We start from the raw sequence: 21,541 nt of genomic DNA, 5'->3' as shown, positions 1-21,541 counted from the left end.
TATACACGTTAATTATTAACAACATAATAAACAATGAAGTATAGACATTAAAATCTGAGTAGATGTCCGTATTACGGACAGTTGCGAGAAAAAGATGTTTCGTAGTACATATCACTTAACAATTATCATTATAATTATAATCATTATAGCATATACACACTATTGCAAATAATTCTATTCAAATACATGAGTTATCTTAATAATTTTAGATATTGGTGTATCTTGCATTTAACTCTCTTATCTCGCATATCCTCGATTTTCTCTCGTGCTAAACTTCATAAAGAGTTCTTTATTCCCTATTCATTATCCTCTATATCTTTATCTTCAATATCGTCTATTTTACAATTTTCTGCTTTCTTCAATTCCTTATTTACATCTTTCAATTTATTTTGTATCCTTTTCTCCATTGCTCTGAAAATATAAATATAAGACAGTCAATACAAAGTCCCACTTTCTGTAACATAGTTATAATGTAAACAATAAACTAACTCTTTCTCTTCCTTTGTAATTCTAATTCTTCTTGAGTTTTTACTTCGTCGTCACTTTCCCAATCGCCACTTCCTTCCTTTTCTTTTTTTATATGCAAGTCCAGATGGTTCGACAGCTGGTTGTGAGCTTGATTTTGGATCAGTTAAATGATCATGAGCTGCTTTGCCCTTACTACTAAACTTTTTATTTAATATCACAGATTCTTCTTCATTTTTCTATGCTTCTTCATCAAATGATAAAAGATTGAAGTCTATGTAACAAAATTTTTCATTGTAAAGAATAATACTATCGGGGCTAAATTCTGCAAAAATATACAACTTTTACTTTACCATTGCTGTTTTGGTTTTGAACTGTTCTTTACTTCTTCACAATTCTGTACTGTTATTCTTGATATAATAACAGAAAATGGATTGTTCAATATTATAGATTTTAACAATCTTGGAGGACAAGGTAGTCTATCATTCTACAAAGAAGAGGAAATATGATATTTATATCATTTCTTGACATATTTTCTTGTAAACATTAAATTTACCTCATCTACAAGTGCTTCTTCAAGTTTAAGCATGTTATATATATTTTCTCCAGTAACTTTACCAAATATTGCATTTTTATTCTGAAAATCTGGAGTAGAACTAAGAGTAAAGAAGAATTGGGAACCATTGTCATCTTTTCCAGCATTAGCCATAGTAGTTAAATCTCGTCGATAAAAACGTTATCTTGTATGAAATTCGTCCTAAAATATATATATCCAATAATTATTTTTGAATAAAAAAGGAATTCATTTTATTTTTAAATATAGTCTCACTTTAAATGGTCCTCCATATATTTTTCCAGCTGCTCCTGAACCTGTGGGATCACCACCTTGCAGTATGAATCCTTTGATAATTCTATGAAATATTGTGTCATCCTAATAACCTTCCATACATAATTGTATGAAATTTTTACATGCCATTGGAGTTTCTTTTGCCCATAATTCTAACTCAATTATCGAGTGTTCGTTCTCCATCTCTTCGATGATCCTCATATTTGCATGTCGATGCTACACATCCTTCTCTGCTGATACATATGCTGCCTCCTTTATATTTCTTGATTCAACATAATATGCATTTCTTCTTTTCATTGTTTTCATTCAAACCTCTCTCTTTTCTTTATATACCTCAGATCCATCATTCTGAAACGTAAGATATTCGCAATGGTCAGTGTCTTTGACAACTGATATTACTAATATTTATTTAGATCAAGAATTGAACATACCTTTCAATTTCACTGTAGTCTCTATATCTATTTGTTATAAAAGGCCATCACCTAAATTAATTTTATTCCTTTTTGTCTGCCTAAGCTATCATTATTTGACCATCAAAGATTTCTATCTTGTATGTTATATGGTTAGCCATCCTAGAATCCAATAGACATATCATAACTTACATATTTGCACTGCTGCTTCAATTTTTTCTCACTATAAAATATAATTCTTGGCATGTCATGGCTTTACACTGGTGATATTCCATAAGTCCAATATTTTTCTATTGTTGCAAGTGCCTGTTTATTTCAACAGAATAGTGTCTTTTCACAACCAAGCTCTGTTATCACTAATAAAAGGTGGATGAACAATGGCTCATAACTTACGCTATTTAATTACAACTAAAGGTTATGTTACTACAAATACTTACATCCTTTTCGTGATGCAGGCACAACTGCATGGACACAACAATGCTTCCGGCGGTTGTTTGCAATTTTTTCTCATTTCCTATGCATTCTCCTGTTCACTTGGAGAAAAATTAATAAATTACTCAATTTCTGTGATTAATTTATGAAATTTTATAATTGCGTTTAAAGACGTACCTTTGCATATTTGTCGTCTGTCAGATAAAGAAGTGAATGCTGATTGTCTAATTAAAACCAATGTTTGGGTTGAATTTATTAAAGAATGTAGAAAATTTTATGGAGTTCTTAAGTAAATAAAAAGAAGGGCAAAGAATGTATGTGATTATTTAGGTCATTTTATTGTTTATTTATTTCATCCACCACGTCACGTGGATTTGGGCGACCTACAAGTGCAATCTATGTTCTTTTTACCTACTCCGAGTTTCGAGTTCAAAATCATAGATGACACTTATTTTCTTTGAATAGGTTACTTACTCTGGTTATGTGCTTTTGATTTTTCTTAATAAACCAATTCGGCAGTGGAAAATTAACAAATTACTCAATATATGTGGTTAATTTAAGAACTTTTATAATTGCATCATAAAGGCAGATCCTTCAAGAACTTTCCAATATTATTTTCGATATAAATTTGTTCCTAATTAATTAATTATTAATTATTATTCCACAGGGTGTTTGAATTCTTGCCGCACATACCAATAGTTTTTCATTAATTGCTATTTTCTGCGTAATCAATTTCAATCAACTTCATGCACGCATTATATAAACGATATCCTGGGGCATCTTCACATATCACTTTTGTTCACATTTTGATTCTAGTTTCGCTTAGTATTAAATATTTTCACGGAAGATTATGACGGCCGTCGTTACGAAATCATGAACGCTATCAAACAATAATTAATAACTATTAAATTAGCGTTAAATTCTTTACGAAAAATATATAAGAATGTTGCCTGAAGTTTCAGCTTTGGAATGAAATTATAAAAGTTCATAAATTAATTACGGAAATTGAGTAATTTATTAACTTTTCTCTGTCAGAGCCCTTCTATCCTTTTCGGCGTTTGTTTGCGCTAATAATATGCGTTAATAATACATCTTAATAAATCAATTCGGCAGTAGAAAATTAATAAATTTCCAAGTTTTTGTTATTAATTCATGAACATTTATAGCTGCACAGCAAAGTTGGAATTATAGGCAACATTCTTGTACAATGTTTAATTTAATAATTAATACTTACATGAGCGATAGGTTTTGTATTTTCTGTATCTAATAATTATTCATATTTTCGTTTTCTTTCTACAGTGAATAAGATTGCTATAGAAAACTGTTTTTCTTGGATAATAATCTTATTATTTTCTAATAAATATATACTAACATAAGAAAGCGTAGAAAATAAATTTTTTTATTAAGAAATTTTATTTAGAATTGTTTATTTACAATGTTTTCATAGGCGAAAAATGAATATAAAATAAAAAATAGATTGTAGAAAAATTACCAACTATGGACAGGAATTGAACTCCGGTCCCTCCAGTATATAGGAACTCTCGACTGTCACCGTCAGGCCACGACTCCACTAGAAAACTATTGGAAATAAATCTATAATTAAAGAAGTCATAAAACTTTAATCGTAAATATTTCAAAAAGTATTGAGTAGTTGTGGCTATAATTGTATACATTCTTGAACTGCATGACGAAATTTATAAAACTGTAAAGTTTCAACTAAATCGGTAATCCGAACGACTTGCACTCTCCTTGTTAGATATATGTCTTTTACTAGTTAGTTACTTCCGTTGTGAATATCTGAAATGGTACTTGTTTCACGTAACGAACAAATGTACATGAAATAAAACATAAATTAGACTATAATATTAACATATTAAATACATTGACATTTTAGTTTTGAAAACACAATCCGACTAACGTTATTCGTAAGATCATGAATTATATTGTTCGAAGACTGGTTAGAAAGCGCCCTGCTAAAACGTGAAGTTCATAGAAACGAAATGCATTGGTTCAAGAGGTAATCACGTGATTTAAAGAATTCTCAATTTCTCGGCCGATACATGGGTAAACCATGCACGTGGTTCTCCGTTATCTATGATCGAACGTGCATTGTCTCCAGCTGGCAATGACTTGCATTCTTTATAAATTCTTGTAAAACATGTTAGTGTCTGAGTCCGTTATTCCAAAATTCTTTTCCGCACGCTTAACTAGTTATTTCCTTTTCTTTCCACATTTTTCGAATTGTTGATACAATTATGTAACCTATCTTTCGTGCTATATTCGTTTTTTCGAGATCGAGAATCATGGATAATTTGTTGTTTGTGTTTAAAATATTTTAATAGTTCATTTAAATTGTTTAAACAATTTAATTATATCAGTGCTAAATTATATGTAATTATTAATTTTTATCTAATATATTATTTATAATTGCTATATGTACTGTATATATTGAACTGTATCTAAATTTATAAAATATGTCATTGTCATATTACGAAGTACATATTACATGTTTTGTTGTGATAAATATAATTTGAAAACTTAAAATTCTGTTAGATAAGTTACGTTCAGTGTGTAATTGACAGATTATATATATATGTCAGATTCATATAATGCTAAAATCGAGGTAAAATCTCTTCGGTCGTTTCAGATATTCCCGTTCATTGAGTTGGAATGATCGTATTATACAAATACTATAAATAATATTAGCGAATGTGTTGTTAGAATATTTAACGAATATTTAGATGATGTTAGGAGTTAGGTTAGTATGTATAATGTGTAAACTACATAAAATATATATATTTGATTTTAAAAGTATACACCTAAACTGGATCCAATAGAGCACCCGTTGTCATCGGACGAGGTGGCCGAGTGGTTAAGGCGTTGGACTGCTAATCCAATGTGCTCTGCACGCGTGGGTTCGAATCCCATCCTCGTCGATTCGCTTTTTGTTATTACTAAAAAAAAATATTCTGATTCGTAAATCACGTACAAATACAGGAGAAAGTTGATAAAAAGGTTGTCAACTCTTTAGTGTTCAGAAGTTATTGAACTCTATAAAAAAATGAATTGCAGGAAAGAAAGGAATTTATAAATAAAAAGTATATTTACAATCTTTATTTTAAGATTATTACAATTCTTTTTATCCAATTAATTAATTTCATTGACACAGTATATTTAAAATATTTAGTTTACCTTTAAATAAGCGTAAAAATGATTTATTATACGGTGCATGAAAGATCTCTCGATAAAATTCGTGTACATAAATAAGTCTGTATCTGTAATGTTAACAAAACGGTAAAATTTATTTGTTTAGTCTCTTCGAATGGAGATATTATCATCGATGATTTCTTGACGTTGCACAATCAATTATGTAACTATGGAATGCACTTCACGTTCGATCATGAATTTTTTTGTAGAGTTTTTCCTGCTTACTGTAATTCAACGTGGATGTGTCGAATAGATCAGATTTGACGTCAAAAGGATAAAGTGGAATATACGTAAGGAAACGAGTGTTGATAACTTCACTAGCGATTAGTTAACAGAAATCCCCTATGAGTTATGAATTATTTATTACGCTCAAGTTTACCTAACAATTGAATCCACCAGATTTTCCTTAATACAATAATTTATTCATAACATTAAGCATTGCGTGTCAGTGAAATACTTAATTGTAAATTGTCATATGAGCAACGATCTACTTGTTTGATGAAGCATAACATTGGTAGTTCGCAAAAACATGTTAAGTAATAAAATCAACGTTGTAGGTTATATTTCATTTTAAGTAGTATTATAAATACTAAACACTATTATAACTTTAAATTTATATCACGTGGATTATATGCTAGTTTATTATGTGAAGTTTTCTTTTTATAATAATATAATTTGTATAAATTCTTTAATAAGGAGTTCATTCGACAGAAATTTATCGTATTCTCAGATGTCAGTCACCTTTGATACAGAGTGTAAACGTACGTATGAATGAGTAATTGTGTGATATAAATGGATACAAATAAAATATTCACTAACAACGAGTATTTCTAATCTTTGAATGTAGTAATTTGTAAATTATAATTATGATTATGTTTTAGATGACACGTTCAGTATGCGGAAAGCATTCTATTATTTATACCTCATATTGTAGTCGTATTGTGTAAAATTTTCTTATTAAAGGAGATGTCACTTCAATTTATTTGGTATGTATATATATCTTGTTATTAATGAATTTATATATGTCAAAATTTAGTAAATATATTTTTAATTTTTTAATAGATAATGAACAAATTATACAATGGCACATCGTACATAAGCACTGATTAATTATTTCAACAAGCAATAATTTTCTACTTTAATACGTATTTGTTGAACAATTTTTCGAGATAATTATTATGCAAATCGTTTCGAGAAAAGATATCGCACTGATCAAGGATATCGAATCGATAAACACTAGGAAGTGTTATAATCTGCTGTAGCCCCCTGTCGAGATTAGATTTATTTAAATATTCAGAAGTGCGCTTCTAAAGTAGTTACCGATTATCGTTAATTCAAGCTACTGCTATTTGTATGCAATGGAAATAATTTAGTTACATCAAGAAGAAAGGTTTGGTCTTTCTGTATTGTTGTTAAGATAGACTTAAAACATTTGGTATCGGTAATATCTTATATTTTATTAAAAAAAATAAATCCGATATTGAGTCCAGAGTTCTCATTAAAAGAACTAAAATTAATGTTAACAGTGGATTTAAGACATTTCTATAGTATAAAGAAATTTTATTTTTATTTTGTCATTTATAAATAATAATTACAATTCTTAATTTACTAAATTTTATGTCACTACGAATAGGGCATTATGAATCATGTTTACGTATGATACACGTGTCTTCAAATGATAATACTGTATCAGCAATCGTGCGTAATAATCATGTTCTGTTTTATCGACGTTACCAGTTTGCTTAGATTATACATTATACTGGAACTGGAATATATGAAGCTTGTGTGTTAAGCGTACGAAGCTAGCTGCTTTGAAATAGTATTCGATTATGCAAAAATGTCGTATAACAGAGGAAGTATCGGGGAAAGAACACCGTTGTTGAGTAAGTTTTATTCCCAAGTTCCACTTTGTCGGCAACTCCATTTATAGTATCATAACTCGATTTGCTCGTTATTTCAGTTTGTTTCTCGTATTTACACTATCAGTAAATCCTTTGTGTTAAATAAGAGATGTTTTTAATGTACGAACTCCGAATCATTGATAATTATAATGTTTTGGTTCATTTTGTACTATAACAGTTTTATAAGGGGTCTTATTTAGCTTTTGTATAAAGTACATGTTATAATATTTTACATTTGTTATTCAATCTTATAATTATATAATTATTTGTACATTTTACTACTTTTTTATACATAATAATACAAAGTGCAAACTGTAGCAGTCGTGGCCGAGTGGTTAAGGCGTCTGACTAGAAATCAGATTCCCTCTGGGAGCGTAGGTTCGAGTCCTGCCGACTGCGATTGAAAAGGAAAAGTTGCATATTTCTATTTTTTTCTTTTTTTAATTCTGAGCATTCTCCGTTTTAACATTCTATTTTCATTTTATTAATCATTCCAATGATTTAAATAACATTTCATGATGAAGAAATTGATTAACGTATATTATTATTTTTAAGCGAGTAACGTGTTTTAATCAAACTGCTTTTAATAAAAATTTATTATAAATATATCAACAAATATATGAATAGATATTTATAAAAAGTATTTCCAATATTCTTCTAATAGCATTTATATTTATTTGAATTTTTCTTGATTTTATTTCACCTTTGAATCAGATCATATTGATTTTGTATTTTTTTTTAATGACTTAAATTAACAAACATTTTCTTTAAAATTTATTCACGTATAAAATTTTTACATTTTTTTCTTAATTTTATTTCCGATACATGTACTTTATTACTCACGATGTTAGAGCTTATACAATGATACATAAACTACTATTTCTTTTTAAAAACGACAAATAGAGAATGTATTTTAAAAAGAAATATCTATGATAAGATATATTCATTCCTACTTTTCTCCAACTTGAATAGATTATTTCTTAAGATAAATTTATGTATCACTTAATATTTCAGTGTGAAGTTATAAAATAGGAGACTGTTTGTAAATAGTAAAAAAAATAAAAGTGAATGTTTACTTTTCTAAAAGTTTCGTTAGAATGTAGTGTATTTTGTAATAAAATATTATCTGTGGAATTTATAGCAAACTTTTAAATTAAATATGCGTGTGTGCGTGATGACACGGAAAACAATCAATATGAAGATAAAGAATTGCAAGGCCGTTGCCTTGTTTTTATCGTCTGCTTTGTTCAATTTGTAACTATAATTGCAGTTATTAATTAATTATTTTTCTAAAACTTTAATTATTTAATTATTTCCGCGAAGTAAATTACACCTACATATTCAGGAATTTTTAAAAAGATTATTCCTTTCGATTAATTTAATTTTTAATAAATTTTAATTTTTGTTAGTTACTAAAAGAAAGTATGTTTGCTATTGTAATAATGAGAAATTAATTTGGTTGCGTAGTATTTATGATTGCAAGTTTGAGAGCATATATTTAGTAGATTCTAATTATATACTTTATATTATTTTTATAGATTGTGTATAAATATTTTAATTTTAAGAATTTATTTCTATTATTCTTTATGCAATAAGAAATTTTTTTATTTGCATAATGATGCTATTTATTATTATTTTTCACGATAAACTTTATATATTATAATTAAAATTAAATCATCAACATTGTTTAAATATTTCTCAACTCATGGGTACATATTTTAGGGTTGCTTCTTTTTGTTGTTTAATACATAAAATGGTGCATGATTAAGTTATATAAGTCGAAAATTTTATATATATATTATTATATTAAATGGTGGTTGCAATTCTTGAAAATTTATCAAAATATCAGGTTGAAGCAGATAGTCTTATATTAAAAAGGGATAGTATACATAAGAGTATAAAAATGATGTTTAAAGAGATTATTTGCTGTGTGATTTCAAGTGTCGTACACTTCTTATTACATAGTGTCACGGATTATATTTTATTAGTGTATTTACGTCAAAAATGTCACAAGACTATTATCTTTATTAATTTAACGTTTATTCACTTTGTTGACTTTCTTAATATACACTGATTGACTTTTCAGCTATAATTGGCATTTAATTTTAGCAAGAACTTTATTTTATTTTATCATAGCATTTAGTTAAATTCTTATTTTGATTTTATCTTATTTTAGTCACCTTTAATGATTTACATATAATTAAAAGAGTTTAATTTTTGTTAATAAATAGTATATTTATTTAAATAGTTTCTTTTTGAAGATATGCATATCCAAAAATTACTTCAAATAACACTTCCTGCAGTGAAACAGATTGTTTTTCTTCTGATACAATGTTTATGTGGAAAAAATGAATTATATTTTTCTTGAAATATATTTTCCTGTTCACAATATTCAAAATTCATACATAAAAGTTACATTCATTTTATTAAATATTATTAAATATAGCAATTAATAAAATAAATTAATTTATAAATACACTATATTTACATATTACAGTTATATAATTTTACAAATTAACTATAACTTACAAAACTAACTATATAAATTATTTTTTAAAATACCATTCTAAGACCTTTATACTAAATCAAATATCATTATACGAACATCTAATAAGTATTAAAATAAAAATTCTTCAAAAAAGAAGGAAAATGACATACGTACTCTGGATGTATATATATATATAATTATAGAAGTCTTGCTGCAACGCAAGTTTTGGCACTGACCTTTCTTATTTTTTCTCCTTTTCGTGTAATACTTACAAAATCTCTGTATTAAATTGTACACTCGAATATGATTGAGAGCCACGTCGGAGATTTTTTCATATTCAAGTGCAATTTCACTGTTCTTATTAATCATATGATCTGTTATCAAGAGGAATTAGTGAACTCGCTCGATAAAACGTTTCTTCCAGACCGGGATATCTCGGTGAATAAAGAAAGTTCCTCTATACAATGTCAATATATTGTCGTACTAAATCGTTGTTATCTACAGAGTCGGTAATCACAAGTTAAACGTGTTATCTGTACGTTGATCTTGCATCTGAAAATTTATTTCTTCGTGTCTTGGCTACCGTGACTTAATTATAACTGTACTCTCTAAAGCGTGCCAGTGTGACGAACAGCGTAAAAGAGTACACCTGTGTTATTTCGTGAATCTTTTTTCCCTTCTGCAGAGAATTCATGTATCAAATTGGTCCAGTACACTACGGTATAGGATTGTTTTATCGGCCAAGAGAAGGTTGCGTGCATTTCAAATATGGTGCTGTGTAGGTACACATATAAAATCAATATAAGAAATGAATGCGTCGATGTCGGTACGCATATGGACATGTGTTTTTTAAGATAATTAGGGATCGTTTATCGAAATGAAATAGACAGAGCTTGCTTGTTATTGTTTATGTGATAAAAGTAAACTAATTATTCGAAATCACACATGATACCAGACGTAGAATACTTTTATGTAGCTTGAAAAAATCTGTTGTTTCAACGGTAGCATTTTTTAAATTATTTTCATGGTGTCTTTTAAATATTTAATGTAAATATAAATATAATTTATTCAATGGACGTTTGTATAATATATACAATGTGTGATATGTTTCTTAAAAATATTCAAAATAGGAGTGAAATTTTTTATTAATTTACTAATATTTTTTATCATTAATAATTCATTTTATTAATATTTTTGGGCCCATTAAATAATATTGCGTGAAATATGTAATGTGTGCAATTGCAGGAAATGCAAGTTACTTTTCTCAAATGTTATAACATGTACCAAAATTTCTATTGTATTTTATTATATCTGATATATCTATTATATTCTCAAAAAATTAGGTAACAATTATTTAATATGTTTTCTCCTTTCCTGATCTGATAACAGATAGAGATTAAACAAGTATACATAACATTTGTTAACGTTATATTAATCCGGAATTAAACTAAATTTATTATTCAAGTGCGAGAGGTATGATAAAAGAATGTTTCAAATATACGTGATATTTATTTTTAGCAAGATTATTCAGAAGTATATACGTTATACGAAAAATTTATTCGAAAGACGAATTTTCTATAAACATAAAAATTGAAAATATAGCTTACAATATTATATCCGGTTTCATGTGTAACACAAACGTAATTCACATTATCGCATTATCTCGAATTACAAATATCGAATCCATAAAAAAGAAATCGGGTTTCGAAATTATTTCATCCTTTTTTCAGGGTGAATAAGATGGTATAAAGTAACATATACAATCATTATTAATAATTCAAATGTAAAACTGGATTTCATTTTTGTTATCAAGAGTGACAAAGATATTTTAATTTTAATCTCGCTTGAATAATTTCGCACATTTTGGCAACGTCACGTGAAAAATCATTATCTTAAGTTTTGCATCAATATTTTCCCAAAAGTAAGCAGTGAATCATATAATCAGTTGTCGCAGTAAAATAATATCGTTCATTTATAATCTCCATCAAACGTGGAGATAAATACTTTTCTAAACATTTATTTAATTATATCTTATACATATGTGTACAGCATGCGAAAAATTCGTATTTCCTGTTTCATTGCGTATAACGTTATACTTATCGGTAAGGTTTTATTATGAAAGTAATTTCGTAAAAATATGCTGACATCATGAAAATACTAATGATGTAAAGGTTACAGCCGATGTAATGAACATGTTGTAATGCCTCCTTATCGAGGACTTAATTTCCGTTCTCTGTATTTTTCATCCGGCGTTTATTGTGTAAGATTCGAAGTCTCTTTTCATTCGTCTTGGAAAAAGGATTGCCTATGAAACAGGCTTCCTTTGCGTGCAATTTATACGCGACACGTCGATTCCTCCTGACGCGATTATATCGAGAATCCAACGTTGTTAGCAAAGTGAAGTTCCATCGGGATATAATCAGTGAAAAATGCCAGGAAAGATTTACATCCCGGTCTCGACGAGTAAGACCAATTGCAATAATTGTTGTAGTAAGTGGACAAAATTGGTTTCGGGATTGGAGTGCTTGGAAGTAATTTTTATTTAGAAAAATTCGCACGTGTTCGAAACTTTTTTTCTGTAATTGAAATTGAAAAATTGAAATAGTACGTTACATTATATCTAATTATAAGCTCAATAGTAATAGCAATTTTATAATTTATGATATTACAAAGAGGTATAGCATTCTTAAAGCTTTAAAGATGAATAAAGATTTAATAATATTTCGAAAAATAATTGTCAAAAAAGATAGAATATTTTAATATTCAAAATATTTTTTGAATTTATTTTATTGTAATATAAAAAGCAAAAGATTGATGATAGTTAATGAATTTTTAGGCTCGATATATTTTTTATTTCATTTGATTACTGTATTTATAAAAGGTTACATAATATTTACTGATTGTATAGGGCTTTTAAGATTTTTGAATTTATTATACTGTAATATTAAAAAAGAAATGCACGATAGTCGACGAATTTCCAGAATTGGGATAACTTTTTAATTTATTTTATTACAACGTGAAACGAAGATGATATTGATTTAAAGTAATTAAATAAGTAATATGAAAATTTAGATTCTCTGTGTGATGCAATATATAAAATCTCAGGTGCATCGATATTACATAGTACTAATCTACGTGCCAAGTTAATTATTCGTTAATTAATAATGCACACTATGTATCGGCTACGAATATTCCGATAAAGTTCTCTTTACGCGAATAAAGGTGAATAGCTTAAAGCCTAATTCCAACATATTTTCAATTTTGCTGAACTTGTCAGTGTCGACGTAGTCCATGCATTATTTGTCACGTTTGTTAACGTTCATCTATTTATCCACTAATTAATGTTATCGATTTATCCATTAATATGTGTATATAGATATACATATTACCGTTTAATAGAATGTTAGTGTTCGTCAATGTAGGATCACTTATCCCACATTAGGATTTCTCTACAATACGATATTATGTTGACAAATACAAACTTGATCTTCGATATCTTAACGGAGATAATAAATGTTGCAATTTAATTAAGTTAATCTATTAGTTACGTATTCAGATGTAGTTAATCAGTCGATTAATGAATCATGTTAATTAATCATTTTAAAAAATGATATAGAGCATAATAGACGAAGAAAAAATTTTCTTTTTCTATGGAATATCATTTTCAGAATTATTGATTGATCAAGTGAATAATAAAATTTTCTGTGATTTTTTCACACTTCCAAAGGTATAATATTGCTATATTTAAGTTTTTCAATTTTAAATAAAAAAATGTAGCAATTCCAAATTTAAATAATATACAGTATTGGCATTAGTATTGCATAGTATTTAAATGCATATGTAGTACGTAAAATAATTTTCCATGTAACATTGTATTTAAAATAGAAAAAATGTAGAACCTTTAGGGTTTATTTCAAAATTGCTATTCTTTAGCTCCATTTAATTTGGTTTTCATTTCCTAATTTCAAAAAAATCTTTCATGAAAATTGCTCCATAGATAATTCATTATACTTTGCACCTTACTTTCAGTAAAACTCGAATTTTCTTGTAATATATCGTGGCAGTAAATAATAAATAATTATCTCGGTAACGATTGCACGAGTAGGTAATTAGTTGAAAAGTAATCGATTGCTCGGAAATAAATCGTAGAACTTGCGAAATTTCAGGGCGAGACGTGACTTCCGGATTCGATTTGAAGCAACTCCTTCTACGAAGGATACCGATCCTGGCATGGCTGCCTCGGTATAGCTTGTCCAAACTTCTGCACGACGTTTTGGCAGGATTGACCGTTGGTTTGACTGCTATACCACAGGGCATAGCTTATGCAATTGTGGCTGGACTTCCAGCTCAGGTGTGTATATTTGTTCGATAGTTCCTTACCGAATTTAAATAAAATATCGGAGAAATCTGGAGAAGAAAACTGAGATGGATTTTGATTTTCGAAATGTAGTTAAAAATTCCTTTAAATTGCTATTTCACCTACTTACATTTTTATGGCTTCTCAATTTAAACGGAATTATGTTAGTAAATTATCGTTTTAAACTATTCGAGAATTATATATATTTTATCTACTAACATTTTTTAATTAAAAAAAAATTATTGGAGTGTATAAACATTTTGTAATAGTGATTAAAATTGTTTATCTATCTTATTAAAATATTAAAGTATTTTAGCTATCGAATAAAATTGAATGCTAATTGCTTATTGTTATATGATATGAAAATTCTCTTATGTGAACAGTTTTGTCCTTCAATTAATTCATTTAACAGAGGCCTTAATGTATTAAATATTTAAGGAAGAGGTTCGTAGATAATTTCTTATAATTCGCATAATTTCAGAAACAATGTTCCGCGTATAATCGTCGCATAAATGTTACCAGCGTTATTGTAATTACTTCATTTACCCCAATATAATTACCGCGATAACGAAATATGTAAATCGGTGGTTTTGTTAAATACCATGATTTACACTTGATATTAATCGCGTTCATATTATTATTACGCATTTATCAACCACCGAATGCGAGTGAAACTTCGTTTACTCTTTTCGAAAATCCTTCCATCGAACGTTATCCATCTCCCTGTTCCCAAGAAAAAAGGAGAAAAAAATGAAAAAAGAGGCAAAGAATAATAATTCCATCTCGATACGAAAGCCAAGATAAAAATATCGAGCGTGGAATAAAAATGCACATTTTTAGAAATTGAGCCGGGACTATCGTTACTCGCCAATAAATTCACGTTTCAAAGAAAATGAAAATAAAAAAGCTGGCAGAGAGATAGAAACACGCAGAGCAAGGATAAGGGACGAAATATAGTGGCATTTAATTTACCTTGCAAATGTAATCGCGATGTTGTTGATCTTTGACGTGAGAAAGAAAGAAAAACTATCGATAAATACAACTAGACGGAAAGGCGATCCTCGTTAGATGAACTTTTGAAAACTTCAGTACGGCCTCTACAGCAGTTTCATGGGGTGCTTCATCTACCTGGTGTTCGGTAGCTGCAAAGACATCACGGTGGGTCCAACAGCAATAATGGCTTTACTGTCGCAGCAGCATGTTATAAGACTGGGAGATGATATCGCGGTAAGTGCACCTCCACGTTCTTCCTCTTTTATTTTTTCCATCTTCCTTTTATTTTTTCTTCTTTTCCTTGGTTCTATAAGGTTAAGCTGACTTTGTTTTCGACTAGAAAATTCTCGAGAGAAACGAACGAATCGTCACTTAATTTAAAACCAAATGAAGAGAATTTAAAATTGGTTTTAAATGCTGACGTATTTCAACTTTGAAGATTTTATTAGGTAATTCTAGTCAGTAGATTTTAGTAAGATTAATTAAGGAGATGAAAAATTGATTGATTTCGAGATGAGGAAACTTTTACCTCGGAATTGTCTCGAGACTGAGAATTTTATTATTCTATCATTGGAAAGCAGAAAAATATGACTAATTTCTTGGAAACTTAGTATTCGTGGAAACATACTTTATATCATAGTGATACAAAAATGGAATTATTTATTATGATTTTTTTGCGCGAGTCTAATAATGCGGAAAAGAATTTATTGATAGTGATACGATAAGAGGATTTATTAGTTAGATATTGTGAAGTGTGCTTAATCTTTGAAAATAAATCGAGTGTGAGAAATTTCAGGAAAAATGTGCAATTACTTCGTGTTAGATATTTATTTTATCATAGCAATTTAAAAATATTATTTACACATTTTTCACCAATGTCAACGATATCGTAAAGAATATAATGATAAATACAGGATAGAAAATGGAGTAGAAGATAGGTGATGTTAATGAATTTGGGAAGATCTATTGCGATCTTTGATAAGACGAAACAGTGCAGGGTAGGTCGACTTTTTAAGAAATTGTATTACTGGGTTACGAAGTTTTTCCTGGTCCGCGTTTCTACCTAGACACTTCTTAGATTGCTATCTATTTAGAAGTCTGGACAACTTTCGTAAAGAAAAGCGTCTGATTAACCAAGAAAGCGTGGAAATTTCATTGAAAAAGTTTGTTGAATTCAAAAACAGCCAGTATTTCGTCTGAGAGATTAGAAACTTGTCGTTCTTTAAAACCCGCAAGAATTTTATCAACATCTCAACACTGGAAGTACCAAATAAGTCACAACGACTGGTTTCGAAGCACTTTAATAATTGCTTTTGGCAAAATGAACATCCAATGACTGATAATTACATGTACCTATTTATCTCCATTGTAACATTTTAATTATTAATATTTATGTACATTTATATGTACATTATTATGTACAATTTATATCACAGTCAAAGAATATATATTCCAACACTTATGTGCAAAAGTGCATAAAAGAACACAATATTTGCGATCATTCGGAACATTTATACCTTATTAGATTGTTAAACGAAGTATACTACATTTGTAGTTTATTTGATATATATGTAATACAAATTATATAATTGATAAAGTAAATACATAAATATAATTAATACAACTAAAATATATAAATGGAATTAATATAATTTACGTAATCTATTAATTACATAATTTTAATTTTATTGATTTTATTAATTATATAATTTTAATTTTAATTGTACGATATAATTTATGTAACTTATCCATTATATGATCGATTTTCATTTAAATTAGTTTACGTAATATAATTTATATAATATATTTATATAATATATTATATTCTCTTATATTTTATTATATTATAATTTACATAATATATATTATATTTTTCAAGAAGCATAGAAAAAATTGAATAATTTTTCAGCGATAAATAATGACTGATTTTTTTACTCCTTCAGGTACTTTTGTCCTTCCTGACAGGCTCCGTGATCATGCTCTTGGGACTGCTCCGTTTGGGATTCCTCGTAGAATTTGTTAGTATGCCAGTGATATCTGGGTTTACGAATGCAGCTGCCATAATAATTGCAACGTCTCAGCTGGGCACATTGCTTGGTCTGAGTGGCAGAAGCGACTCATTTATCGATGCGATCGTTAAAGTTGTTAATCACTTCGATAAAATTACTCCCTGGGATCCATTATTAGGCATCTGTTCCATGATCGTGCTCGTGGCTCTGAAAGTAAGATTTTTTAATTATCTTCCTACATATCATAATCACATTTGTCATTCGATGATTGATTAGATACTTTTGAAAATTAAGAAAATATTTCTGGTCGAAGAACAATTTTAACATAATCTCTGCTTAAGAGTACCACCCCTGGCAAAAATCTTCGGTCAAACACGAAAATATGAATTTATCTAAAATTACTATAATTTGTTAGATTTAGCATGCTATAATATAGGCTTGAAACAAAGTGTTGAATAAAAAAAAAAATAATTCGAATCTTTATTTATTATTAACGAGAAAATAATGGAAGAATAACCACTATCGAGTTTGGTCAACAACTTTTTGCCAAGGAGAAATACTGGCTGCAGAATTTTTAATCTCTTACTCGAATGTCTTGGTTCCGCAATATTTTCATGAATAATAACTCGGTATTAAGCTTTGCATTTCTATTAAAATTAACGGTGTAGGAATATTCGCATACGTCTACGTTGCATTTACCATTCATTTGCTATTTTATTATTCGTAACAGTTTTTGCGAAAATATTTCTTCGCCGCAAAGCAAATCATTTGTCAAACAATGAAATAGCAATGATAACAGAAATTGTATTGAAATAATACATTGAATGTTAGTCAAAGTAACTCATAACACGTAGATACGAGATATATAATTATTAATTTTAGATAGATTATTAATTTATACCTTTATATGTCCCTGTTCGTTCGATTGACTATTAAAATAGTTATTTGGGATTCTCGAGCTTCGTCTTACAAAATGGAACGATTGTTTAAACGTTGAAAACAGAAACTACCCGGAAAGAAAACTGGCACCTTGTTTCAAAAATTCATGTGGGTGACATCGTTGGCTCGAAACGCTGTGGTGGTCATCGTTGGAGTAATACTAAGTTACTCGTTGTTCTCTTACGGCATTAAACCCTTTAAAATTACTGGGGACATAACGAAAGGTTTACCGCCGTTTTCACCACCACCGTTCTCTCTTGTAAAGGGAAACCATACGTATAACTTCGAGGAGTTAATCGGTGAACTCGGAAGCACCGTCATTTCAGTTCCTATGATCGCTATTTTGGAGAGCATCGCTATCGCCAAAGCTTTTGGTACGTTGCAAGTCAGACGAAAACGTTAATTTAATATGTGCCGACGATTATAATACTATAAAACGTAACTAATACTATACTGATACTACCAAAGTGCTTTGTGACCTATTTAAAGTTTCGCGCTTTATGTATATTACGAATTAAAGTAATTAACACTAGAACTACCAACCCAGTTAAAATGACTGGTCCCAGAATTTTCCTTTCTGCAATCACCGAACACATACATCTGCTTTATGAATAAAATTGGTATCAACTCATATTAAGAAAGAACTGTAATCAATATATTCACTCATATTCATCGTACCGCTGAAATTACTATAATCTGTGCACGTTATAGTTAGGTACCCATTAAAGATCGGTAGTTCTAGTGTTAATTAAGTCAGAGGTAGACACTCTATACTATTTTGCCAAAAATAGTTTTATTTTATTGCAACTCGAGTGATAGTATCACAAAATAAGCGATAAAATCGGTTCCTTCGAAGCTTTTACTTTCATAACCATTTTTATAATCCTTTTAATTATAAAATTTTGTATACTCATCGGCACATATGTATATATATTAAATAACTTTTCCACGTTACATTTACTTATGCGAATTATCGAATATCGAATCAAATGCTGAAGGAAGAAGTTGCTAATGGAACGTGCTTTTCGAGATTACGAATTATTCGAGGAAATTGAAATTAAATAAAGATTCAAACCGAATGAAAGTTAAATTAAATTGAAACAACGCGAAATCATACCTTCAAAGCACCAAAGTTGTTACGTTAAATCGTTTCAACGTCAGAAGAAAGTTCTTTAACAAGTATTCGATAACAAAGTTAATTATAATCTTCCTTTGTGCATACATTGTAACGGGAAATATATCGAATTCTTTCGATAATACCACTTAAACGAAAATTATTTCTTTCCTTACACGAACACTTTGCTCCTATAATCCAAATAACAAAATTATTATTTCATTAACAACTACAACATTAAAACTCGTCTTTCTTCATCTCGTATAATTTATTTCATACAATCAACTTTGCCTAACAACTGAAATATTGTCCATACAAATTTTAATGTACAAATTTTTATTAAAATTCCATTTTAAATGATTTCCATATTACTCTCCTTTCTCACATAAATTGTGAGATATTATCCATACATTTATCGTAAAATACTGATCGTGAATTTTGATATGAAAATTTTTACTAAGACTCTCCTGTGATTAATTCAAACATTTTGATTAATTCGTGTCTTATTCTGTCTCCACTAGCCAAAGGGAAGACCGTTGATGCTAATCAAGAGATGCTAGCTCTAGGACTTTGTAACATTTTCGGGAGCTTTTCCCGATCAATGCCAACCACAGGAAGCTTCACAAGGACCGCCGTAAACAACGCTTCGGGTGTAAAAACACCGATGGGCGGTGTAATTACTGGATGTCTAGTGCTTTTAGCGTGCGGCCTTCTGACCTCGACTTTCGAATTCATCCCAAAAGCAACACTCGCCGCAGTGATTATAGTCGCTATGTACTACATGCTTGAACTTCATATTTTCACCGTGCTTTGGAGGACGAAAAGTAAGATCCGATTAAGCGCAAATTACGCTCCGCGTCATCTCGCCGCCATTTTCCTTCCTTTTCATTCTTTTTTCTTCTTACGGACTTCTAAAAATCCCTATGTGCTCGTCCGACGAAATATCATTTATCAACTTGTCTGGCGAGAATAAGAAAGATATTTTCACGATAAATTTGTTATTTAAGATACGCTCGTTTGATAATCCTTGTGATTTATTGACTGGAGATTGCAACCGTATAGTGTAATAATATTCGCGTTAATTGTCGGTATTTAGAAATGTATCATTCGATTTGTTTTTATAGACAAAGGAATAAGATCTGTGAAAAGGCGCGACATCTATTTTATCAAATGGCCCATAAAATGTCACGAGAAGATATCATTCGGACAACGATCGCGATTCTGCAGGATCCTAACAATTTAACACTTGTCTCTGCTCGTAGAGATCGATTTGATACCTTTGACGGTGACTTTGTTGAGCTGCTTGGCAATTGGTCCAGAATACGGCATGATTGCTGGGATCGCGGTAAATCTAATTCTCCTGCTCTATTTCGCGGCCAGACCTGGATTATTGATCGAAGAACGTGTTGTCGATGGGCTGACGATTCTGTTTGTATCGCCGAAACAATCATTGAGCTACCCAGCCGCGGAATACCTACGCGAACGTGTGATGTCGTGGTGAGTAAAGTCACTATTGCCCTCACTTGCTCTGTAATTGGATCATAAATCCGTGGCTCTCGGTCTCCTGTCAGATCGTTCATTTTATTTACTTCCTAACCCGACATTATTGTTCTTTAGGTGTGACAGCAGAGGAGGAACTATTCCCGTGGTAGTGGAAGGCCGTCACGTGCTTAGAATCGATGCAACCGTCGCCAAGAACCTTGCTTTGCTTCTGGCCGACTTGGAGGCTAGGGACCAGAAGCTGGTCTTCTGGAATTGGTGCGAGAAAGCCAAGAGAACTTTGATAAGCTACGACGCTTCCCTGACGATGTCCTTCAGAACTTCCGGTAGCATAGCTCAAATATTTTCAGGTAGATCCGCATCGCCTCATCTTGCACGCGAGTGAAATTCTGCATCTAATGAATGCACGGAACACTTTCCTTGGAATGTGCCCAAGCTTGTTCAACGAGTTACGGCTACTTTTCCAACGATTCGCGTTTAATGAAGTCGCGTGAATCGTTGAACTGTACTTTATGTAACGATGGGTCACGTTTTGGTCAAGATTAGCCCTTGATAGAACTTCGATCGTCCTTCGATTTGGCTTTCGAGCACGACGATCTATCGAAATTGCGCGAACCTTACTTGGCTGTTTGGGAGTAAGTGCCGTTTCAAAGATCACCTATAGTAAATGGCAAATTTCTCTTCGTTGTTAATATAAAACCTAGTGGAGTAAAAAGAGATACAGTTTTTGGAGATATAGGAGAAGAAAAGGAGTTTAATGATACGTAAATAATTTTCTATATCTATATGAAACAATCTTCCAACTGTTTTGTAATATTTATTGTAAAAGTGAACGGTTTTAAATTAAACCTATTTATGGACCATTCGTATTGTATCATT

The 21,541-nt window shown here is 29.9% G+C and overlaps 1 protein-coding gene and 2 non-coding genes across 3 annotated transcripts; all 3 read left to right on the top strand.

The window, feature by feature from the left end:
- Window positions 1–5,008: 5,008 nt before the first annotated feature.
- On the top strand, window positions 5,009–5,090 carry TRNAS-GCU (transfer RNA serine (anticodon GCU)). Its single transcript has one exon. It is a non-coding gene; the product is annotated as a tRNA-Ser (tRNA).
- A 2,086-nt stretch (window positions 5,091–7,176) lies between these two features.
- LOC108553109 (sodium-independent sulfate anion transporter) lies at window positions 7,177–21,270 on the top strand. The gene is made up of 8 exons (XM_017907875.1): window positions 7,177–7,244; window positions 13,917–14,101; window positions 15,197–15,334; window positions 17,044–17,322; window positions 18,113–18,422; window positions 19,684–19,986; window positions 20,425–20,659; window positions 20,780–21,270. The coding sequence occupies exons 1-8, from the start codon at window positions 7,199–7,201 to the stop codon at window positions 21,045–21,047; spliced, it is 1,764 nt and encodes a 587-aa protein (XP_017763364.1). The 5' UTR covers window positions 7,177–7,198; the 3' UTR covers window positions 21,048–21,270.
- On the top strand, window positions 7,580–7,661 carry TRNAS-AGA (transfer RNA serine (anticodon AGA)). The gene has a single exon. It is a non-coding gene; the product is annotated as a tRNA-Ser (tRNA).
- Window positions 21,271–21,541: the final 271 nt, after the last annotated feature.

This window comes from Eufriesea mexicana, unplaced genomic scaffold, assembly GCF_001483705.2.
Source record: "Eufriesea mexicana isolate 0111107269 unplaced genomic scaffold, ASM148370v2 scaffold33, whole genome shotgun sequence".
In the NCBI taxonomy this organism is placed as follows: Eukaryota; Metazoa; Arthropoda; class Insecta; order Hymenoptera; family Apidae; genus Eufriesea; species Eufriesea mexicana.
The sequence above is the reverse complement of the archived record's forward strand: the minus strand, read 5'-3'. Positions and strand labels throughout refer to the sequence as shown.

Excerpts from the sequence above, each read along its gene's own strand:
- LOC108553109 (XM_017907875.1), top strand. The coding sequence starts at position 7,199 with ATGTCGTATAACAGAGGAAGTATCGGGGAAAGAACACCGTTGTTGA. Across the intron at positions 14,102-15,196 it reads TGGCTGGACTTCCAGCTCAG|TACGGCCTCTACAGCAGTTT; the intron begins GTGTGTATATTT and ends TGAAAACTTCAG. Across the intron at positions 19,987-20,424 it reads CGTGCTTTGGAGGACGAAAA|AGATCGATTTGATACCTTTG; the intron begins GTAAGATCCGAT and ends CTCTGCTCGTAG.